General features: G+C 40.7%; 1 protein-coding gene across 1 annotated transcript in view; it reads right to left on the bottom strand.

Annotated features, from left to right (window-relative positions):
• enox1 (ecto-NOX disulfide-thiol exchanger 1) overlaps window positions 1-25,830 on the bottom strand; it is a 78,529-nt gene that overhangs the window by 36,644 nt on the left and 16,055 nt on the right. Inside the window, exons 2-6 of the mRNA XM_053328312.1 lie at window positions 25,627-25,755; window positions 16,724-16,891; window positions 15,398-15,604; window positions 14,480-14,713; window positions 7,135-7,347 (exon numbers count right to left, since the gene is read on the bottom strand). Of these exons, the coding sequence (XP_053184287.1) occupies window positions 7,135-7,347; window positions 14,480-14,713; window positions 15,398-15,604; window positions 16,724-16,891; window positions 25,627-25,755 (951 nt within the window). The remainder of the gene's footprint in view (window positions 1-7,134; window positions 7,348-14,479; window positions 14,714-15,397; window positions 15,605-16,723; window positions 16,892-25,626; window positions 25,756-25,830) is intronic.

Here is a 25,830-nt window from a genome sequence, read left to right on the forward strand (position 1 = left end):
CCTTGAGAGAAACGCAGGTATGATGAAACAGGAATGGGTCTTCACCAAACTGTTTATGCACAGTTGTAAACACACATTTGTCTAAAATTTCCACCAGTTGGGCAGCACTGATGCCTCAGAGCAAGAGGGTTCAGGGTTTGAACCCACCGGCCAGCTGGGGCCCTTCTGTGTGCAGGTTGCATGTTCTGATGGAAATGGTTTGTGGAAGAACTGACTGTCCTGTGTCTTAGATTTCTGTACATATTCGTTTGGCTCTGCTGTGACCTGAGAATTTTGATGAAATTGTCTGTTACTTGCAGCTCAGACTGCAGCCTGCAGAACCTGCACTGTGATAAACAGCTGTATAACCATTTGTGCACTGATCATGAAGTTAGAGGATGAGATGAAGGTGAATATTACAGCTTCTTACTTATTCTATTCTTAGGGCCAACAGTAACAACTGAAACATAAATACTAGTTTTAGCAAGAGTGAAAGTCACATGACATTTGATGATTAGAGCATTGATGCAAACAGTATTACACTTGTTTCCAGTACAGCTAGCCCCATGAGTTCTGACTTTCTGAGCAAATGATGACACAATGACAAAGTTTATTTTCAGGATCAATAAAGCAAATGTTATTGTATATCACAGATTTGTCTTTACTGTAATTCAAAATATCAGTTTGATAAACATTCAGTAGAAATACAATTTTATGTGATTATACATTATGGGAATGGGGTGCAAATTCACAAGGTGTGGGTTAAGGAGGAAAATGGACTGGACCCCTAATGAACAGTACAGGTCCATTATACTTGAAGATTTTTACCCACTGAAAATATCATTTGTCCTCCTTTAAAAAAACAAAACAATATCTTGTGTGGGTGAAAGGGTGTCAGTTAAAGTGAGTCATGTGATGACCAGGTCTCCCTCCTGGTCAGTGCTTTGTACTTACATTTCATCACCTGCAGCTTTAGTTCCTTCAAGACTGACAAGGCAACATTTATACAGAATGGATGTTTTTTTGGTTGGATTCAATACACAATATGGGTGTTACATGTCATATTATATGTTTCAGTTAGGTGGATGTAAGTTAATGTAATTAATTTGTATGCACCAAAATAAGACTGGAGGGAATTGAATTGGAGTATGCAGTTATAACATCCATACATTCTGTGTTTAAATGTTGACCCTCAAAGTAGAGCTCTGACATTTTATTTGCTGCCAATCATCTCAAACTTTTTCAGCAGTGATGTCATTCTTACTTGTCAAACCTGTATGAATATAAAGCATCATCAACACATTTCAGACATCCGTGTAGTTTCTGTACTCAAGACTTTCTCTGATGTAGCCACAAGATCAACAGCCAGCCAGCCAGCCACCAGCCAGCCGGCCGGATGGCCGGACAGACAGACAGACAGACTGACAGACAGACAGACAGAAAGTACTTACTCCTGTGAACTCCCTCACACAAGCCTCCAACAGACTTACAAGACGTGTTTAAATGTTGACATGCACATTGAACTAATGGCAAATATCCATTTTCTTCTAAATGAGCTGCTTTGTTAAATACATGTTTTGATATCAGCACTTAAACACAGACAATCAGCTGTCACCCAATGACTTTGGACATATTGAGTAAGTTCATTCATAAGAAATGATGTCATCCATAGCAAGGGGTCACCCTCCTATTACACTAAATTCTCTCTGATGATGTTCTTTATCTTTAATTGTGGTCAATGTTAGACTCATTACTGTTGTAAAGCTGGATGTTCCAAGTTCAACGCTGTCAGGATGTTGTTTTTTGTGGGAACAATGAGTGTTCTTATGTTTATATTCTTAATTCTTATACAATCTGTCTAATCAAGCTTTCATAAAATAGCTCTCCTCTCAGTAAATGTTTCTGCCTGAATGTCTCCTGCATCATCTAACACTGTGAGCACACAGAAGAGCGGCGACAGGTTCGGACACCTCAGGAGCTCTTGTCAATACAGGCAGAGACAGGAGTGATTTGCTAAGTTAAGGGACTTAATTAAATGTTTTTACGCCTTTTTATTATTATTTATTATTGCTTTGCATTATTACTGCTACTGCTCTGCTTTCTGTGTAGACACAGAGTGATTTATTGCTCTGACAAGAAGAATTGATTAATATGGCCCCAGGTTGACACAAACAAACTGAATAATCATGTAGCTTCATCTGCCAAATGTGATATGTCAGCTGTGTTTCTGTGACTGCCCCCTTGTGGTCAAAAATGACTTAATGTAGCTTTAAATGGGAAGACTATGAGAAGTGACAGTGAATGAGTAATGGTTAACACTAGAGCAATTTCAAAGTGGAGTCACATGCATTCAAAATAGGAGCTGTGGTTATCTGTATTGTGTGTTGGCATTTTCTGAAACCTAGGAAAAGATCAGAGTGTTGTCACACTACTGACTCTAAAACCTTGTGCAACTGACCTAATCACAGTGCCTGAAGATAATGGAGCTGATGGTGAGAGAGATAGGGGAGTGTTGTCATGGAGACTGGGCTGATATCCTTGCAGAGCAAATGACTTGCAGACTTTAAAATGGATGTGGTAAAAATGGCTTCATGGTCTGTACCTTCATAATCTGTGACTGCATCACCCTGCGGTAATGTGAGGGACTGGAATGATGAATGCAGTCACACTGTATGGTGATGCTGTAGTGATGGGGCTAATCCTTGGAAATACTTACTGGCATGCATACTTAAACATTTTAAAACATCACCACACACTATTTACAACAATGGGATACAAAATAATCAAAAATACATTCTGGTCAAACCCTTATTATCACTGCTCCAAGAGCTGACTTTATAACTTATTACCATAGATTCCCCCTCCCTGAGCTACTACCTTATCGTGGTGGAGGGGTTTGCATGTCCCAATGACCCCAGGAGCTCAGTTGTCGGGGGCTATATGCCCCTGATAGGGTCTCCCATGGCAAACAGGTCCGGGGGGAGGGGCCAGACAAAAGGTAGGTCAGAAAACCCCAATGACGAGCAAGATAATTGGTTTTTCGTGTCCCTTGCCTGGATGCTGGTCATCGGGCCCCCCCCCCTGGAGCCAGGCCTGGGGGTGGGGCTCGGAGGCGAGCACCTGGTGGCCGGGCCTTCGCCCATGGGGCCCGGCCGGGCACAGCCCGAATAAGGGACATGGGACCCCGCTCCCACAGACCCACCACCAGTGAGAGGGGCCAAAGGGGTCGGGTGCAGTGTGAACTGGGCGGCAGCCGAAGGCTGGGACCTTGGCGGTCCGATCCTCGGCTGCAGAAGCTAGCTCTAAGGACGTGGAACGTCACCTCTCTGGTGGGGAAGGAGCCTGAGCTGGTGCGTGAGGTTGAGAAGTTCCGGCTAGATATAGTCGGCCTCACCTCAACGCACAGCAAGGGCTCTGGAACCAGTCTCCTCGAGAGGGGTTGGACTCTCGTCCACTCTGGAGTTGCCACTGGTGAGAGGCCCCGGGCAGGGGTGGCAATACTTATTGTCCCCCGGCTTGGTGCCTGTATGTTGGAGTTTACCCCGGTAGACGAGAGGGTAGCCTCCCTCCGCCTTCGGGTGGGGGGACGGATCCTGACTGTTGTTTGTGCCTATGGTCCAAACAGCAGCTCAGAGTATCCAGCCTTTTCGGACTCCTTGGAGGGGGTGCTGGAAAACACTCCCCCTGGGGATTCCCTCGTTCTGCTGGGGGACTTCAACGTCCATGTTGGTAGCGACAGTGAGACCTGGAAGGGTGTGATTAGGAGGAACGGCCCCCCCGATCTGAACCCGAGCAGTGTTCTGTTATTGGACTTCTGTGCTAGTCACGGATTGTCCATAACGAACACCATGTTCAAGCATAAGGGTGTCCATATGTGCACTTGGCACCAGGACACCCTAGGCCGCAGTTCGATGATTGACTTTGTAGTCGTGTCGTCGGACTTGCGGCCCCATGTCTTGGACACTCGGGTGAAAGAGAGGGGCGGAGCTGTCAACTGATCACCACCTGGTCAACCTGGTCCGATGGTGGGGGAGGATGCCAGTCAGACCTGGCAGACTCAAACGCATTGTGAGGGTCTGCTGGGAACGTCTGGCAGAGTCTCCTGTCAGAGAGCGTTTCAACTCCCACCTTAGGGAGAGCTTCGACCACGTACCGGGGGAGGCGGGGGACATTGAGTCCGAGTGGGCCATGTTCCGTGCCTCCATTGTTAAGGCGGCTGACCGGAGCTGTGGCCGCAAGGTGGTCGGTGCCTGTCGGGGCGGCAATCCCCGAACCCGCTGGTGGACACCGGTGGTGAGGGATGCCGTCAAGCTGTAGAAGGAGTCCTATAGGGCCTTTTTGGCCTGTAGGACTCCGGATGCAGCAGACAAAGCGAAGCGCAGCTAGGGCGGTCGCTGAGGCAAAAACCCGGACATGGGAGGAGTTCAGTGAGGCCATGGAAAAAGACTTCCGGATGGCTTCGAAGAGATTCTGGACCACCATCCGGCGACTCGGAAGCAGTGTGCCGTAAACACTGTGTACGGTGGGGACTGACCTCGACTTGGGACATTGTGGATCGGTGGAAGGAATACTTCAAAGACATCCTCAATCCCACCGACACGCCTTCCGGTAAGGAAGCAGGGCCGGGGGACTTGGGTGTGGACTCTCCTATCTCTGGGAGGGAGGTCGCCGAGGTGGTTAAAAAGCTCCTCGGTGGGAGGGCCCCGGGGATGGATGAAATCCACCCCGAGTTCCTCAAGGCCCTGGATGTTGTGGGGCTGTCAATGATTGACACGACTGCAGCATCGCGTGGACATCAGGGGCAGTGCCTCTGGATTGGCAGACTGGGGTGGTGGTCCCTCTTTTTAAGAAAGGGGACCGGAGGGTGTGTTCCAATTACAAGGGAATCACACTCCTCAGCCTCCCTGGTAAGGTCTATTCGGGGGTGCTGGAGAGGAGGGTCCGTCGGATAGTCGAACCTCGGATTCAGGAGGAGCAGTGTGGTTTTCGTCCAGGCCGTGGAACAGTGGACCAGCTCTACACCCTCTGCAGGATCCTTGAGGGTGCATGGGAGTTTGCCCAACCAGTCCACATGTGTTTTGTGGACTTGGAGAAGGCATTCAACCGTGTCCCTCGGGGAATACTGTGGGGGGTTCTCCGGGAATACGGGGTATCGGACCCCCTGATAAGGGCTGTCTGTTCCCTGTATGACCGGTGTCAGAGCTTGGTCCACATTGCTGGCAATAAGTCGGACTTGTTTCCAGTGAGGGTTGGACTCCACCAGGGCTGCCCTTTGTCACGATCCTGTTCATAATTTCTATGGACAGGATTTCTAGGCGCAGCCAGGTTGTGGAGGGGGTGACCTCAGGATTGGGTCACTGCTTTTTGCGGATGATGTGTGTCCTGTTCATCAGACCGTGACCTCCAGCTCTCACTGGATGGGTTCGCAGCCGAGTGTGAAGCGGATGAGAATCAGCACCTCCAAATCCGAGTCCATGGTCCTCAACTGGAAAAGGGTGGAGTGCACTCTTCGGGTTGGGGATGAGATTCTGCCTCAAGTGGAGGAGTTCATGTACCTCAGGGTCTTGTTCACGAGTGAGGGAAGGATGGAGCGTGAGATCGACAGGCGGATTGGTGCAGTGTCTGCAGTAATGCGGACTCTGCACAGATCCGTCGTGGTGAAGAGAGAGCTGAGCCGAAAGGCGAAGCTCTCGATTTACCAGTCGATCTTCGTTCCTACCCTCACCTATGGTCATGAGCTTTAGGTAGTGACCGAAAGAACAAGATCGCTAACCCTTAGAGATAGGTTGAGAAGCTCAGTTATCCGGAGGGAGCTTGGAGTAGACCCGCTGCTCCTCCGCATCAAGAGGAGCCAGATGAGGTGGCTCGGGCATCTAATCAGGATGCCTCCCGGACGCCTCCCTGGTGAGGTGTTCAGGGCACGTCCCACCGGTAGGAGACCCCGAGGAAGACCCAGGACACGCTGGAGAGACTATGTCTCTCGGCTGGCCTGGGAACGCCTCGGGATCCCCTGGGAAGAGCTGGACGAAGTGGCTGCGGAGAGGGAAGTCTGGGCTTCCCTGCTTAGGCTGCTGCCCCCGGGACCCGACCCCGGATAAGCGGAAGAGGATGGATGGATGGATGGATACCATAGATTCTTTAACAAAGTATTATAGCTGAGCTCAGCTTAAGGTATTTTTCAAATTCTGAAATGACTGATTTAGACAGATCAACAGCTAATTCAAAAGTTCAAAGGTATGATAAAGATCAAAACATAGTGGCTTAGAAATAGGTTTAATTCCTATTTAAATTCTGCTTAATAAACGCAGTTCCAATCTAAACTACTGTAACAGTTAATTCTGAAATGAATAGTTTGAAAAACCAAAACTGTATATATATTCAAATTAATGTTCCTGGCTGCAGGAACTAGCCTAAACCTACAATAAATTGCTCTTAAAATGATATTTCTCTTATATTTCCACCTTTGTTATCTGTCAAGCTTAAATTTATAATCTTTATAATTTCGACACCCATGGTTACCATGATAATAGTACGTTTAATACAACAGCTGTTTTATCTATTTATATAACAGCTAAACAAACACATTGTTTTAATTAATAAAGAAGTCAGACAATAATAATCACAATCATATGCTGTACAGGCCACAACAGCAGGGGGCAGTAAAAGGAGTTGGAGGTGTGCAGGCCGTCAATTGCATCTCTTCATCTAACAACTCACTGTAGCTGCTGCATTTTATTGCATTATACCCCACACTACTGACTATTTCTTTATTTTTAATTTGAGCTGCTTTTTGTTAACAAGCTAGTAGGATTAACTTTTCACATAAAAATTTTATCAGAACTCTACACTAAGTTTTTCACTGTCATGGTTGCTGTTATGATCATAATTTAGATCTCCATGATGTCAAAAACTTTAGTCCCAGAACTATGACTGAATTCATATAGAAAGTAGACCATAATATAAGAAGTCATTTGATAGTATGATAACATATGAAATGATTAAATGATGAAGCATTATGAAAGACAGAACAAACTATTTGTAGTCTAAGCAGATAGTCATGAGAAGAAATTACCTGATTGACTGTTCCTATGTGGTGCCATCTGCCTGCAAGATTCTGAGATGTGAGATGTGTTGAAAATAAATAAGCCTCCTTACACTGTGTTAATATGGCCACCAAGGCATTCTTGAAGATCTCTTTGGCACACTCCAGCTCCTCCTCATGCTGGGCTTTCTCACTCATGAGCCGGCGAACATGGCTGTTGGCTGACTGGATCATGGAGTAGAAGTGATTGGCGGTGCGGCGGTTGACTTCACCTCGGTCGATCCAGGTGAACAGCACTGCTGTGGCCTCACTGAATTTGTGATCGTCTGTGGGAAAAGGTAAAGAAGTGTGAGGAACTCATAAAGGCAAGAAAAACTATATCCAACCTGACCACAATACATCTGCAAGTCTTGATAATTCATTGATTCTGATCATTCTCCTCAAAACTGAACAGTCTCAATAGTTTTAGCATTGTGATATACACTGCCTGGCCAAAAAAAAGAAAGGTCACACACTCTAATATTTCGTTGGACCACCATTCGCAGTGGGATGAGGGTCTGGACACTGTGGGGGCCAATCCATGTGTGAAAATGATGTCTCATGCTCCCTGAACCACTGGCATTGTCATCTTGGAATATGCCCGTGCCATCAGGGAAGAAAAAATCCATTGATGGAATAACCTGGTCATTCAGTATATTCAGGTAGTCAGCTGACCTCATTCTTTGGGCACATAATGTTGCTGAACCTAGACCTGAACAACTGTAGCAACCCCAGATCATAGCACATGCTTGTACAGTAGACACTAGGCAAGATGGGTGCATCACTTCATGTGCCTCTCTTCTTACCCTGATGTGCGAGAGAATGTTTAATACATGCATACCCGTATTAAACATAGCCCTGAGTTCTACTGTTGCTTTTTTATGATTTGATAAAGATTGGACTCTGGAGCAATGGAAGTATCTGGTCATGTGGTCTGATGGGTCCAGACTGACCCTGTTCCAGAGTGATGGGCGCATCAGAGTAAGAAGAGAGGCAGATGAAGTGATGCACCCATCATGCCTAGTGTCTACTGTATAAGCCTGTGGGGGCAGTGCTATGATCTGGGGTTGCTGTAGTTGGTGCTGGAGAATGCTTTGTGCAGTTGTTCAACTCTCCCATCATCAATACAATCAATCAAAAGATCTTAGTGAAAAATGAATGCAACACTGGACGGAAATAAATTTTGTGACATTGCAAAAGCTTATTGAAACAATGCCACAGTGAAAGTGTGCTGTAATAAGCTAAAGGCAGTCCAACAAAATATTAGAATATGTGACCTTTTTTTTTTGGTTGCGACTTTTGGCTTTATTTCATGCAATGTAAAGGTTTTTATTGGAGCCAGCTTTCATTGTGATGTGCACTGGCAAAGTCCTTATTTCGGTAAGTTAATAACCACTGGCATCTATTACATGACAGAAGATAAAAGGTGAATTCCTATAACCACAACTGCATACTGTTATAAACTTGTAATTTTCTTAAAGATCAATTTCAATATTTCAAAATTGAATTTAAACTTTAAATGTTAAAGTCTCATTTTAAAAAGATGCTCATGGTTTAATTTTACATCATCATTAACCTGGAAAGATTCTTGTACCATTGAGTGCAATACCAAAATTAGTGAGTGGGTGAGTGTCTTTTTCAGTGAGTGAATCTTGGGATTAGAGCATAAGTATCTATTTTAATATCAGGACATGTGATTAAGCATTAAGACACTATGGGGAAATGGCAGTAATATCTGGGAAAGCATGTACATTGTAAGAATACTGGTAAACTACAAAGTGTGCAATATACAAGATTATTCTTTAATGTACAAGGCCTTTTCAAATATAAAGCACAGTATAAATGTACAGAGTAAATCAGAATAGGTATGTGACTACACCAGACAGTGACACATTAGAATAAGAAAGGTAAGATGACAATGAAAAACAATGTGAATCTGTTATACTAAATGTAATACATGTATAATTGTACACATAGTGTGTAGAAAGGCATACACATATAGCAATCCAGAGAACACAGACCATGGAAAGGAAAAGGCAAATACTTTTCTTCTTTGTAATCTCCTTATACATTATCCTCATCTATTTCAAGGACAGAAACACTAAGAACAATCATTTCTCATAGTGTTATCTTGTGTTTCTGTGTCTGTTCCACTATTTCCCCTTACACATCGCTGTACTATAAGTTATAAAATGAATTTCCACATTTTTGAAAATGTGACAATCCCACCTTTTTTATTTCCTGTGAAGCTTCACTTAAGAGCAGCAGAAACTCTAGTGTAACTCTAGTGCTAACCTCCAGTGATTCAACTTCTCACTTTGCTGCAGTGATGTTGATGTGTACTCCAGGGTATGTTAGCACACTGGGACATCACTGTTGGTGTGGTTACCAGTGCAGCACACACTCAGTGAATCTAGCTGTGGTCAGACTTCTAAAGGGAGAGACACTGAAATAGCTTTATAGACTGCTGTCTGGTCACTCTTTAAAATAACATGTATGTAAAAAAATAACAAGCTGGCTCTTCCTCTTTGTCCTCATTCATCTTCCCTGCATGTGGAAGTGATACAAAAGAAAAATGAGTGATACTTTATATTATGTCATGTGACCTTTGTTCAATGAGGATGGTTAAGAAATTCAAATTAGTAGCAGACATGAAGTAAGGGAACACACATTAAAACACACCATCCTTTGGCAAACAACTCAAACTTTTACATTAGTGCACTCATCCCTATGATTCCAGTGTCAAGTATTCTTTATCCACCAACCTTTTAACTCCCAAATCACATCCCTCCTATTCTCAAGTTCCTACCAGCATTCTGTTTCATGCAACATCACACCAAATGGCAACATAAGACTCTGATCTGAAAGCTGTTTCATGGGACCTTTAACATTTAGTCAGGCTAATCAAACAACAGAGCAGCTATAGTGAGGCTTAAAATACTTGGATCTGTAAACCATGTCACAGCCACTGAGCACAAAAGGCAGTTTTGATATTCAACTTTTCAACCAATACTGTATTTGGTCTCAGTCATAAGAAGTGCTGAGTCTCTGTGGGCCTCTGTCTAGTGCGTTCTCCCCCATTTGAATAATAATTGAGCGATGCCATAGAGCCGCAAACGACAGCAGAACAGAGTGAATTAGAGAGTATTTAATGAGCTCAATACCCACTGCAACACAACCTGTAAAAAGACACTTTTCTCAGCACAGATAAAGCCCCATTCATACACAGCAGCAGATTACCGTCACATTACAGCGAGCACAATAAAGAGCAGCTGAACAGGGACGACTGAGGGAATAATGGAAATTTATTTCCCCTGCTGTTTGAGGTGAAGAATGAATTCAAAAAGGTTATTCAGAGAAGATACATGCTTGTTTATATTAGGTGGTGGGTGGATGGGAAAACTGCATAGAGGCTGACATTTGGATTTCGTATTGAAATTAGAGATGCAGAAGCAAATATGAACAAGTCAAAGCATAATCTGCAGCAGTCACACCGCACTTTTTTATTTCACTTCCTTTGTTTTAGTTTTGGTGTGCAATGAACATATTAAGGACAACAATTGTGTTTTCCAATTTGAAATGTCATGCTGGCCAGTGTGTTGTATCTTATGTGTTGTAAGGTGGGACAAAGAAGCACTCACATTATCATAACATCCAGTTTTATATGCTCTGCAATGTAGAATGAGAAACAACTCAAAGAGCTTCTAAAAATGAGCCATAAACAAAAGTAGCAACTGAATGCCACAAGTCACAAGTAGTGACACATCCTCAGCTAACATCAAAATATTCCATTTAAATTAATGGAAATATTAATGCAGGATTACTACAGTTGTAAATGGTATATGACGGTATTCTTTATGAATTGGAAGAGGAAATGGAGTTAGTGCTGTTTTAATGATATACAGATACTAATTTGACTTTTTCTGTAATTTCTATTTCATTTTATTTATTTGTTGGTGACCTTATACAATATTAACATGTTCAAAAAGTTTTAGGTTAAAAGATTACATAACCCTTACTTCATCCAGCAAAAGGACGACAAGAACAATGGATAGTAATGTTGTTTAGTGGGCCTGATCACAGCAGTAAGGAGTAGTGTGCTGGATTTGAATGGGTTTACATTGTTCTAAGCCAGCAATCCTGTTCTTCCAAAAACACAGTGAAGCCTTCTCCAACCGACCAGATACAGTATAACTGGTGTATTTTCAGCTGCAGTAGAGCAAAATAAATCAATGAGGAGGAGGAGGAATGACCTTCACACTCCACAACAACAGTCCTCTACACTTGTTTCTTGTTGGTGCGCACCTCTGCCTGTTCTCACCACATTTTGTCTCTTTTTATCAGCTTCTTCTTATGTGGGCGAAAGGTTATCAAGTTTAGAGCCTGTCATGAAGGAAAGAAAAGGTCTCCTGGGTTAACATCGAACCAATAATACACGATATGCAGTGACACACACTGCTGAATCTCCAGCATGAAACAGGGTTTTAAAAGAATTTGCTTGGAATCAAGATCTTAGGCTGCATTCAGTCCAAAATTGTCCCTCTGTTCAAACAGTTGAGGGAGTGCAGTGGTTAGAGTATGTTGTTTATGGTACCAGATAGACAATGAAATATGAACCAGGAAATCAAGTTGTCTACAAAAATAATGCATTTTAAGGCTTATCAGAAGCCAGAATACCATGTAAAGGTTTGTAATACTCACAGACAGGATTTTTTATTTATTAAATACTCTCTAATTCACTCTGTTCTGCTGTCGTTTGCGGCTCTATGACATCGTTCAATTATTATTCAAATGGGGGAGAACGCACTAGACAGAGGCCCACAGAGACTCAGCACTTCTTATGACTGAGACCAAATACAGTATTGGTTGAAAAGTTGAAAATCAAAACTGCCTTTTGTGCTCAGTGGCTGTGACATGGTTTACGGATTCACGAACAGTGAATACCCCTAGAGAAGTATTTTAAGCCTCACTTTAGCTGCTCTGTTGTTTGATTAGCCTGACTAAATGTTAAAGGTCCCATGAAACAGCTTTCAGATTGTACTCTTACGTCACCATTTGGTGTGATATTGCATGAAATAGTATGCCAGGAGGGAATGATCAGTAACACCTGTACCTGTAACCTAGGGCTGGGCCATATAGATCAAATCATGTATCACAATATTTGATACCAAATACCTCAATATTGATAGTGCAACAATATTGTAGGGATGAGTGTTGGTGCTTTCACAAAATATCTGCACAATAAGATTTTTGATAAATAATCATCAGTAATTAAGATATAATGACAAAGTGGTTAAAGGCAAGTAACAGAACAACTAGAACAGTAAGATCAGAAAATTACATCATTTTATTGTAAAGCAGCCTTTAAAACCAGGAAAAGACAACACTTCTGCCATATCACAATATCCAAGTTCTAAGATGAGATGTAGTCTTATCACGATATCAACTACTCAAGTCTACAACACACTGATTATAACAAATAAACCAAAAAATAAATACCCTAAATACAACATTAGCAATAAGTCCAGTCTATTTTTGCCTCCAGGGATGGTAATGTCTGACAATATGTTAGTGAGTCTACCACTTTGGCCCAGACTGAACTATCTTAATAACTATAGAGTGGATTGCCATGAAATTGCATCTAGACATTCATGTTCACTAGACAATAAACCTGCTAACTTTGGTGATCCCTTAACTTTTCTCTAGCTGGTCTTCATTAGGAGAGGATGAGCACACAGGCTAGAAACCTAATACTGTGATTATTTACCGTCTGATGTAGTCAGTAGCTTTGTAGTTACGTGCTGCCAGTCATTTTGTGCTGTACCTAACACACATTATTCACCCTTGCATGTTTGGTCTGAAAGCCCTCCCGCAAATGTAACAGGTCTGTTCTGTAGTGTATTTACTATAAGCCCTGTAGCAAATTCACAAGGCTAAAAAAAAACCCCACACCAACATGGTTGTAGAACTGTTTGTACAAAGCAGGAACTGCTAATATCTAATTCAACATATCTTTAGTGGAGACAAATAGCAAAAAATGTAATCAAATGTAGGCTAAAAAAAGGTCTCAATTTTGCCTAGGGTTGTGAGGGACTAAAGTGAAATCCCTGCTCTATAGCACATATATCTGTACTTTTTGTCTGTATCAAATTATTTGTTGCAACAAAATGCAGTTGTTGAGCCTCTCTGAAGTTCTCTAAGAATCACAGTGCCATAACTAGAGCAGCTGTAGCCAATATGAACAGACAAGGCAAACATGGTCTGTTAAATCATCTTTACTATATTATACCTCTGCTCTCCTGTGTTGTCACAGTGTTTGCCTACTTCACACAGTTGTAGACAAACAGAGTTGTTTGTGTCAGTCTGTTCATATCGGCTACAAATGGAGATGAAGAATATCAATAATTGTGCAGGTTCTTCAATGATTCATCTGCAATTGTTATTAGATGACTCAGCAGGTGGGATACACACACACACACACACACACACACACACACACACACACACACACACACACAACCACACACACACAAACACACACACACACAGCTGACTGCAACCAGAACACACGTGCCGACAATCAAATCTAACGCGTTGTTAACAGTGAACTCTAACTTTAGCCGTACATGATTATAGATGAATAAACTTGATATATGACTATGCCTGCAGATTTCTCTGCAACAATCATATAAGACTATTTGAATTGCCTGTGTGTTTTTATTATCACGCTGAGTGTGTGGTCTTGACTTGGGATGGGAATTGATAAGAGTTTAATAATGCAAATGCCATTATCGATTCTGCTTATCAGTTTGATTCTTTATCGATTCCCTTATCAACTCCTGATGAACTGTTTTATTAGCTCCACTGTTTATCAATGACCATACATGTTTATGAATATATGAAACATAACTGGTGGATGAGATAAATGGTCCACAGCCAGCTAACTGAATGAATTAATGAATTAATTAATCTGAAAGCATCTTACAGTCTCCTGTCTGTATGAGAATAACAAAATGAGAGGGAGGTGGTGATTAACCTCTGTGATTAACATTAACAATTAAATCATGTTTGCAACTGCTGCTGTTTTGGAATATGATTTTTGAATAAGATAGCTGAAGATAACATTTGTGTGTTGTGCTGTAGAAAGTCTGGAGACTGTTCCACCTCTTCTGTTCCGTCAACACAAAAGGGCTGAACATTGATAAGAGAAATTGATAAACTCAGAACCATACCATTCCAATGGATTGGACAATTTGGAATTGGGTCTAAATTGGAAACGGTTCTCAATTTTGACAAGAATGAAAATATTATTGTCTATTGTCAGATGTCATATATTGGGACACGTCAGTCTATTAATTAAACATGTAATGGCATTTATCATAAATTAATGTAATCAGTCATTTTCCTGAGCCTGCTCACCTTTCAGTCTCTCTGCTAACATCACCACCTCATGTTCAGAAAAGTGTATGACGGGAGGAGGGGACAGCGGCCGCAGGCGATCTTCATGGACCTTGCGGCGATGTCTTTCTTCTCTGGCCAGTAGGCGCTGTTTACACTCCCATTCATACAAGTCATCTCTGGCCTGGGCAAAGTCAACGTGGATCCTCCCCGAGTCCTTTTTATCAGTGCTGGATCCAATCCGCATTCGATACCCTGGGAAGAGAGAAAACATTATACAGTAGTTACAGGCCAGAAACGCAACATGTACCTGCTTCCAAGATAATGAATACAATTTCCATGCAAACTGTAGGTGGTTTAAACAGTGCTAAGAAATAAACTACTGATTTAATTACATTAACACTGTAACATTGGGGTTACATTGGTATTTAAAACATCCTGTTGCATTTCCACCAGTGAGCTATTTCCACTCTTGAGGAATTCATTCCCTACAGTAGATTCAATGTCACATTCCTAATATTTTGTCCACTTATGTATGTTAATAGGGTGGACTGTAAAAGTAAAATTCATGGAAGAGCTTCAGTGTTTGCATTTGATTGCACAGATGTTCCTCTTAAAGTGTTTAGTGAGTGTATATCACTGTGTAAAAAGGGGGAGAACACACAACATATTCCAGAAGCTGGAGAGAGAGAGAACACATACACATTTTAAAAAAGCTCAATACAAACGTTTTGATGGATTCACATAATTACCATTAATTAATCAGAATGCTGTTGATGTATCCACAACATTTCAGTTGCAAGGCTTTATGTGGATTAGAGATGTTTCAGGTCATACTCATCTTGACCCAGATAACACTGTATACCACCATAACTCAATTCTGTTAATGCACACAGTCTCCAGCTTATGAACTAAAGCAGCATGTTTGTGTGTGACTACCTGACAGATAAATAGCCTTGTCCACCATGAACTCTTCACTGTAGCGAATGTGGCAGAAGTTCTTCTTGCTCTTGCGGATGGCAATGATCTCCCCACACTGGTCAAACACTTCCCTGATGTTATCTTCTGTGGCGTTCTCCGGCAAGCCTCCAACGAAAACCGTCTTACAGCCAGGGGGGCGCTCTCGTGTGGATGGAGGGGGCAAGTCTGAAGCACAATGCACTGTCAATGCAATGTCACCTAAATTGTTGTTATCATTTGTGACTAAACAGCTAAATCATCCACATCTTTCTTAATATGGGACTTCTCGCAGCACAATACACATCTGAGCAAAAATATGTGTGGCTTCAGATTTGTTTAAGTATTAAAATAATGGTGATATGATTAATATTATATTATTATTAGAATTAGTATTACATATTTGTCAAACATGATCAATTCAATGAAAAAAAACTTAAATGTTGTATTTTGATGAAACATTAAAGGTCACATATTCTGCACATTCCCAGGTCTATATTTATATTTTCAGGCTTCGCTGATGGCAACAGCAACTCTGCTGTTAGATTTAGCTTCTTCCACCACACACACCGTGACTTCTTCTTGACTCAATTACTACCATTCCCTCTGTAGGAATCAGTCATTCAGTTAATTTCACCTGAGATCTTCTAACCTATCACTGCTCCTCATTCCACACTCCCAGTTCACATCTAAACTTTAAACCCAATCAAAAGATGGGACAGTTCTGTGAGCTAAAGTGATAATGGGGAGCAGAGCAGAGACTGACAGATAGTCTGAATAGATAGAGCTTTATTGCTTTATAAACTTTATTGTCATTATATTAAACATATAATGAGATTAAAGGTGCCACTCCATTTGTACTTTAAAAATAATAAAAAACAAGACAACCAGTGCTGCAAACATTGTTTTTGGAGAACAATTAGTATATTTTTTTGAAGGTAAATATGCAAAATATGTCAAGCAATAGGCAGTAAAAAGATATGTCTGAGTTAGCTGTTGACAGCAACACAGAGATGTATAAACCTAATCCTGTGAGAAACCTGAATGTATTTATACCTCTACAGCAGCAGGGGCGGGTTTATGATTTTCAGACCTGCCCACTAAATCCTGAACACAGAAATGTTGAAACACAGTTTGTGAAGCCTAGCTCCACAATTCAAATCTAAATGGTTGAAATGCTTTTTACACCTTTTTTAGAAATACATTTATGACCTATTTAATGTGTTTAGAAGAAAATGTAAAACAAATTCACTTTACATGGTCTTTAAGATATTTATATTAAAGAATATGATTGCTGTGAGATCTTACTTGGGTTCTGAGGAAAGAGGGTGCAGCTCTTGCAGTGGATAATCTCCTTGATGACAGGCATGTCCGGGGGTATAGATGGGGGAGGGACAAGGCTGATGCCTGCCATCATAGGGTTTATGGGTGCAATGAGGCCCATCCCTGCATCAAACCTCTGGAGAACCAGAGATTCTGCAAGACAGAATGACACAAGTTAACACAACTCTCTTATTCCAAACGAACCCTGACACCTGAGGCCTGTACTACGAAGCTGTATTTTCTCTTATCGAGGTAACTTCAGGGTTAACTCTGGGTTTTCCGTACTACGAAGCTGGTTCACTTCTTACCGGGGTAAATCACCATGGTAACTTATGCTGAACGGCTAACCTGCTCCGGAGCAGGTTATGTTCTGGATAAGAGATCAATGAGTGCAAAAGCACCACCTCCTGACCAATCAGCTCTCTTAGAAAATGACCTGCCCATTCTTAGAAGATCCTGTCAACATTGGTGAGCGGATTGCGAGAGGAGCGCTTAGGAGAGAATGAGCTTTTAGGGATAGATGCAATTTTTTAATTGGCCAAAATATATATTTAAAAAATAATCATTGAGGCACATGAGGATATTATTCTGTAGGTTTGACATCCTGAGATCAAAGTGTCAGGGAGCATAATAACTGTATTTATTTATTGTAATTGTAAAAAAATGACAAAAATATATATTTGTAAAATAAGCCTTGTGGCACATGAGGGATATTAGTCTGTATGTTATACAGTTGGTTTGAAATCATTCACTCAAATGGTTGAAGCGCATAATAGGTTTGTATTTTGAATGTTGAATATTAAACTAACTTAATGTCTCTTATGAGAGGAAGGGCACTGAGGAAGCGCTCTGCCCCAAACGTCTGTGCTGTAATAAGTAATAATAAGAGTCGGCAATTTTCTGCCAGCATTCCTTCCTGGCTTTTGCTGCTGCATCAGTGTTGCTTTTGGCCTGGATGATGTTTGAATTCTTCATATTTATGAAGAATAATTGTCTGCTCCTCCATGGTAGGTTTCTCCATGTTTGTGATTGGTCAGACGCTGCACCTCCTCTTCATGTGAGCGCGCAGAGATCCAGTGTGGTCTTGTGTGCTGATTTTCCTGCAAAACTGATTCTCAACATAATTTAAAGCATACATTGAATACAGCATTTACTTAATGCAAATATATACATTAGGATAAAGTTGAGATGCATCATCAACCCTAACCCTTTTCAAGGAATTTACGAAAATATATAATAACACTACATAACAACAGAAGAGTGACAAGACACAATCAATACAACAACAAACTGACAGGTCAGACAAAACAAAGCACAATATACAAGTTAAGAGTGTCTCACTGGCTCGTAACAAAGCTTAGCCAATCAAAGTGCAGATATATATATATATATATATATATATATATATATATATATATATATATATATATATATATATGTATATGTATATATATTTAAGATGTAAATTATTACTATTATGATCCCTTGGAAATAAGACATATGTATAAGGTGAAATAAACCTGTGTTGTGTTTAAACAAGTAAAAATACAGCTGTTGCGTGAGGGCTATATGTGGTGTACTTAAGTCTGAAAGCTGCAGGATAAGACCTTATTTCTACTATCATTAATGTTTAACTTAATCTAATAATAAATGGTACCCTAAGACGATTCATTATTACACACAACTTATTCCAACTGGCTGGTTTAGAGTCCTGGAACTTTTTTTATTTCAATCAAAGAGCTGATGACAACACTGTAATCTGTGACAGTGAGGCTCATAGGCAAATCTATATGTAATGCTGAAACAAGTCACAACCATATATGCCATAGAGAAAAGCAAAAGAGAGAAATAAAGCATCACTTATCAGGTAGACTGTTAAGTGAAGAAAAGAATTGGCACTATCTGTGGGGAAAGACAAGAAGCAAAAGGAGAGAAAAATAATCTTGAGTGGACTAATAGGTAGAAGAGGAGAGAAAAGCCTGGTGAGGAGGAGGAGGGAGAGGGACGAAGAAAAAGTCTGTGCTCTGAGACAAAGAGAAAGTGAGGAAGAGGGGGGAAGATAAACAGTGAGCGGACAGAGCAGACAGGAGCAATGTTTCAGCTGAAAATAGAGCAGGCAGGTTGGAGGAGGGCAGTGCAGCATCACATGTTACCATCTTCACAGTGAAATAACAAGGGAGCAGGAGGAACAAAGTGTCAGCAGAAATACTGCTGCCCACACAGTCACAACAGGAAGGAGAGTGAAGAGATTCAAATTAAAGACGAAGGACTCTTCAACACAACAAAAGGACAAATGTCCCATGCAGTAATTGTATAGAAAAAAAATATTTATTTTCCTGCTCACTTATAGAGGACGGAGAGAATGCAGCAATGATTCTGTGTGAAAGCTCTAAAGAGTGCACAGTAAGTCTTTGCTGGAAACAATCATCAGCACAAAACAAGTGAGACATTTTATATTTTCCAGTTTGTTTGGCGTAAAGAGAAGACGACAAAGCCATCAAAATGATAGCTGAGCCTCTTAGGTCTAATCTACAATGACCTCACCCATAGCAGCTCTGTGTGACTGCACACAATGATAATACTGTAATGTTGATGTTAAGCATGTATAATCACTATCATATTCACCATCTTAATCACTAAATGCAACATATGCATTAATTTTTCAGGAATTTGGTCCAAAGCACTGATGATGAGTCTAGATGAAAAGACAGCTCATCATGAACATGAACATGACTGTCTCTGTTCAAATTTCCTGGAAATCCATCCAGTAGTTGTTGGGACATTTCAAAAGAATCAAATCAAGACCACACATTTGAACCTTATGGTGGTTCTATGAATAGTGAAGGGCTTTCTAAAGTCATTGCCTGGGAACCATGATGTTATGACACAATGCTTTTGAATACATTTTTTTATCCAGGATGATTTGCTTCACTCTTGGTCTTACTGTGTCCTTGCAGTGTTTTTCTGCCGCATAAGGATGGGAACAAATGCATTACAATGTTGGTTCACTCAAATCACAAGAAACACCTTGGGTCAATGCCTCTAATCATTTCTAGCCATATAAATGGTTAATAGTAAATTATATGTTGTATTTTATCAAGAAATATATTAAAAACTAAGCACTGAAAAATTAAGTTGAATTTGAATCCAGAGTGTCACCAACAGATCAAAAATGGTCAACTGACTGTACTTATATAGTGCTTTTCTAGTCATTGTGACCACTCAAAGCATGTTTACATTGCTTACTTACTTAGCACTATGGGTCTGATTTATTAAAGGTCTACGTGTGCAAACTTGACATCGCCCTCAAAAAACATGCAGGCCATTTACAACGCAGCGTGCTGAGGTCTGCGTCTATCAACTGTGTAAGATAATACGCTGTATATTCAGTAGGGCTGGGCCAAAAAAAAGGATTTTTATATTAATCACGATTAATCTTTTTTTTTTTGTAAACACCAGCTAAATGTAGCAGTTTAGTTTATTGTAAGATGTTGGCGGATGAGAATGTTTTTTGTGAGGGCAGGTGCACAGTTTTAAAAATAAATCTTACAAACTGATGTGATGTGTGTGTTGTTTTTGTAAATATGACTTATGATGTATTATCAAGTGTTTGGTTCAACCTGTTCTTGTTTGAGGAAAGAAAATCACAATAATTGAAATATAAAATCGCAATACTTGTTTAATAAGAATCGCAATTTAATTTGAATCGGGACCCAAAAATCGTTAGAGAATCGAATTGGCACAAAAGCATATCAGCCCAGCCCTAATATTTAGCACATTAACACACACATTGTGATTTACCAAACCTGAAGGTAATGTTGCTGATGGTAACTGTTTCTATAAATAAAACCTTTGAAGGGCAAGTATTAACCTGTAAGAAGGCAGAAACTAAAGTCCTGCGCTCCATCTATAAGATTATTAAGTGCAGCTTGGAAAATGTCAAAGGAATGTTGCAGATCCTCCACAGCTAGCTGAGCTGAGTCTGCAATATAATTCAATATTGCATGATCGGTGTATAAATGTGCATGGCAGTTAGTTATTTTTAATGATGATAACTGGACTCAGAATTGAACCTTGTTGAACATGACACCCTTAGTTATCAGTTACCAAGTCCACTGACTGCTGCCAATCAGACAGGTATTTCAGGGACCATGCACTGGTACTAAAACTAACATTACTACAAATATGTAAAAAAAAAAAAAAAAAAAAAGGAATGATCTAATGATAATTATTGGAACGCTATCCATTTTTCTGCTATCCAATATGCAAAAATGTACAAACAAGTGTAGAAGAGGTATATGAAAATAAAATGAATGTAAAGAAAAGGACAGAAATGCACATTTCAGTTGCTATACCATGGATGTTTGAGTATTACCTAGGCAATTGCAGTGGCTTCTTTTAAGTATACTAAATAATTAAATTGGTAACAGAAACCTTGTGCCTTCAGATATTGTTGCTTTTTACTTGGCACAACAACTGTATACACTTTGTTTTGAAGTGCAGTAATACAGTACAGTCACTTTCTAGAAAAGATTTGTGAATAGAACATTACATTACCTGGTAATGTTACATTACACTACAATGTAATGCTGCTCAGGTTAGGTTCAGTTCATAAGGAAGTAGAAACATTTCCATGCGGGAGATGTTGTGTTTACTGACACATATGTAACTGAGATGGACTGATTCTCTGTCATAGACACTACACCTCTCACCAGTGGGTGGCTCTGTAACACTGTGTACATGATAGAGATCTCTGTTAGGATGGAAAAGTGTGTTACCAATGCTAGCTGTTAATGAGGTCTGAGTTAAGTTGCTCAACAGTTGTTTTTCTTTCCTGTGGTTCACTCTTCAACATAACAGTGCTTCCATGTGGGGAGAGACAAGGTCAGAGCCGAGACACCAAATATCAATGTTGTGCATACTCTACAATCACATAACAATCCATTCCATGTGACTTAGCTGACTGAACTGTTTTCCAAAGAGACATCCCATGCATAAATAGGCTAATTGGAATTCTTTCCAGGCTGTTTTTTTAACAGGTATTGTTTGGTCAGCACAATAATTTGCATGATGTTCTCATGCGTGAGGGTATATAGTGTGCAGTTAGCTAAAGAGCTGTAAAACACTTCTTGCACAGTGATTTGTTTGGTAAAAAAAAAAAAAAGCACTGTCAACTCTTTTTATTAAAGATCTTCAGGCTTATAGAAAAGAAAAAAATATACTTGGAGAGATAATCCTCCATAAATCTAAGCATTTGTTGCTGGAGTGCATCCAGCAATTCTTCAGGTCTTAGGAAAACTCATTAAAGCCTTGTCTGCGATAACCCAGACAGGTAAATTACACATCTTCGTGCCATACATTCATCATAATCACATAAGGCTGGTTTCGCTAGGAGCTTTTTCTCCCAGGGCCAAAATGATTCAAGCCAGGTTCATTTCTCTGGCTCCAAGCCCTGCTGATTCTGCCAGAGAGCGAAACGGAGGAGACAGAAGAAGAAATACAGAGGAAGAAGCACACAAGGGGGAGAAAAATAAAAGTCAGAGCCAAAAAAGGCAGAAAAAGGCTCTGACAGAAATAAGCAGTATTTAAGCTTTTAATTGTAATTATTTTATAACTTTTTTTCACCAGAACCTTTGAGAAACAAGAACTGCATCAAAAAAATTGGAGACATCTGCTGGCAATTACCCTGCAGGTGAGATCTCATATATATGTCTCATATAGTCACCCAGACTTACACTAGTGAGGACTGAAACTCATTCTAATTCTGGTCTTTAAACCACATCCAACCCTGAGCTAGCCTCAACGGACTATTTCAAATGGTTAACAAATGTAAAAACTGTGTCCTAGAGTTAACTGACTGACCCTTTTTCACTCACTTACCAGATTCACGTGTGCCCCTTTTTCTGTCTTGTTACATGTGGGAACATTTAAAGAGGGATGAAAGCTGTGGTTGTTGCTAGAGGTGGAGTCTAATCAGCATCACATTATCACAGTTATAATATCATGGCATTTTAAAGCTACAATTTGTTCATTTGGAGTTCATTTGGAAAGGTGTTATTGACTCAGTCTAATTGAACAGCCTGGCAACAGTGCAGCAATATTTTCTTCTAAAGGTTTTCTAGTGAGCCTCACACTTCTAACCAATCAGAGAAGGCCAAACCAGGAGAGGGAGCTCAGAGCTCTCCTACATGAATGTGCTTCTGGTCCATTAAGGCTCCAAGCTAGCATTAGCTGCTGGGAGAGGTCGCTATGGCTCTCAATGTTCCTGTTACTTGCAATTAAAGACCTCTGCACTTTCTTTCCCCAGGGCAATTACAAGGATCCAAGGTAAAGGCAAGGTGCTCATGCAAGTGCTAGCTTGAGTTCCAGGACTAACATATTGTAGCTTTAGGGTGCTTTCACACCACTAGTTTGATTATTTGGTCCGCACCAGGCAGTAAAATAGTTACTATGTAGCATACAGACTGTGGTGTGGTCCATGTTCAACCTGCAAATGAATCAAGATTGGTCTGATTGGCGTTCCCTCATCTTCCGGTAGGTCGGCATTTGGGGCAGAGACCACCTCTTTTTGGAGGTCTCGGTCCACTTGATTTAGTGCACACCCGAGTGCAATTGATGCTTTCACACCAACGAAAACGAACCGAACTAAGAGCTTTTGGTCCGAATGGACTGTTTAGTGCGAACCAACTGCTGTTGGTGTGAAAGCCCTTAATATTTAGAATTTGGTTCAGTGGAATAATATTGTTATGTTGCTGTCTGTCCCTCTTTAAAAAAGTTCCTCTCTGCTCAGTTAAATCCATGCATTCAATTATTCTGGGCTTAACACAAAAATTCCTTCTCAACAAATTTCCCTGCATACTCATTTAATAAACCTCCACATTACAGCATTTATACAGTGACAAACCCAGGCACCTTTATATAATAGAAAGTCACAAAGCTCACACAAATCCACACGTCTCAGAAAAAACTATTTCATGAATAGATTCCAAAGTGAAATTAAGGCCAGAGAAACAGAAAGTGAAGTGTAATCGAGTGGCAACATGCAGAGCTTAGTGTATTTTGTTCCAAATATAGGGGTTATATTGTTTGAACAGTATTAGGTGTCTAAATAAAACTGAGGTATTTATTGCATCCAGATGCTTGAATTCCTATTGTGTGGATCATTTCTCCAGTGTCACAGTTTGATATGTCTGGGAAAATCTCTGCCTGCTACATCACACATACATACAACACATACTGCATGGACTCTGTACAGCACTTTAAATAACATTTAAAGCTTGTACACTGCTTCTCTATGGGAATCTATAAGTGAATTTAACATACTACTGCAAGATTTTAGGTTGAAATGTGCTGTTTGGTCAGCAGGTGCTACCACGTTTACTGCTGTACTGCAAATAATACTAAAACTACTGCTATTACAGACACACATATAACAGATGACACATCTTGAACATAGGGGTGATTTTATGTGACTAGCTGACCCTACCTCATATAAAACAGGTTTTGACCTAGCAAAGTGATATCATAGTAGGAGGTGTGAGTTTGGATGTCAGTTGACACAACATTTGCCAATAAGGTTGAAACATTTCTCCCTGTGAATGGGTGAGGTCACCAGTCCTCTACACCTCCACATCTCACTACAATTTCCTCAATATTTGTGAAACCCACACCCACTATTATGCAATCCAATCAAATCCCAGATTTAAATCTCTCTTTAAATCGAAATATGTGGTAGCATTAATGTAAAGCATTACTTGGATATTATACATCATAAATCTCATTGGAGGCTGACAGCAAACAGGGAGAGAAAGAGGGGAATGCAGTCATGGAGTCAAACCAGGGATGCTACGACTTGGCTACCAAAGCACCCTTGCCCCAAATGCAGCTTTGACAGATGATGATATGAAATTCGCATGGCAATGAGAAAAATCAAATATAAAAGTGGCAGAAAAAAACAATGACTGATGATGCATTATACCGCTCCTCCCCCCCATCGAATATGAGTTGAGAGAACTGCTTACTGATGTTCTTCTGCGTTAAAACTACTTTAAATTCAAATACTGATGTACTCTGTCAGGTCTTTCCCCTCTCTCTCCCTGTTTCCTGTCAGCCTCTATACAACCCACTTACAAAATAAAAGCATAAAAAGTCCAAAAAGAATTCAAAATTTAAGCCCACAGACACCACTAAAAAGACATCTGTACTCTGAACTTTAAATAAGGTCAATTATTACTCCATGTATTGTAAACTTTAAACCGTAACAGTGCTGTATTCATTTACGTTTGTAAGAATGTAGAAAATGATTCCACTTCTGTTGGAATCCAGTGTCCAGTGTTAATACAATCATGGTTTAATTTGTGTCTACATGAAGTTTACATGCTAAAATTCCTGTCCTCTTATGCTTTTCAAAAATTCTGTCAAGAGATTTCAGAATGTGTCTCATGGAGATCATCTAAGGCTGCGTTCACACTGCAGGCAAATCTGATTCAAATCTGTTTCCTTCTCAAATCTGATGTTTAGTCCTGACTGTCCACACTGTTTTTAGCAAGTGTCCAAATCGGATTTGGCTCTGTTCAGACTGGGCCACATTAATGACCAATCTGACAGGTTGCCGTGGCAACGTTGTCAGAGCGGAGGCGTCATCTAGCGTGTATTGTGTGATGTCTGTCCATGGACTGATGTTTTCCATGTCTTCCGTTGCCTCCAGTGATATCACCTAGCAACATTTTGGCTTGCAGTGTGAACGTGGCCTAAACAAGACTAAAAATAAATAAACTTTATGTTTGCATGCAAACAGTTTTGGCATTCCAAAACATGTGGACATTGAGTTACAGATTAACTAATTACCAAGCATAACACTGGAAGTAAAATCAGTTCTATAAAGGTACCTGAAACCAAGTGCTGCCCGCTGATGCCCATGGGCATGATGCCCAGATTGTTCATGGCCGTGGCCCAGGCTCCATGATCACTGACTGGGACACTCAAGTGGTTCTCACCTAGACTGCCTACACCATCAGCTACACCACAGAAGAACAAACAGGAAGACATCACAGAGGAGATTGATGTTAGAGGAGAAGCAATAGGTGTAAGTC

The sequence above is a fragment of the Scomber japonicus genome, chromosome 11 (genome assembly GCF_027409825.1).
Source record: "Scomber japonicus isolate fScoJap1 chromosome 11, fScoJap1.pri, whole genome shotgun sequence".
Taxonomy (NCBI): Eukaryota; Metazoa; Chordata; class Actinopteri; order Scombriformes; family Scombridae; genus Scomber; species Scomber japonicus.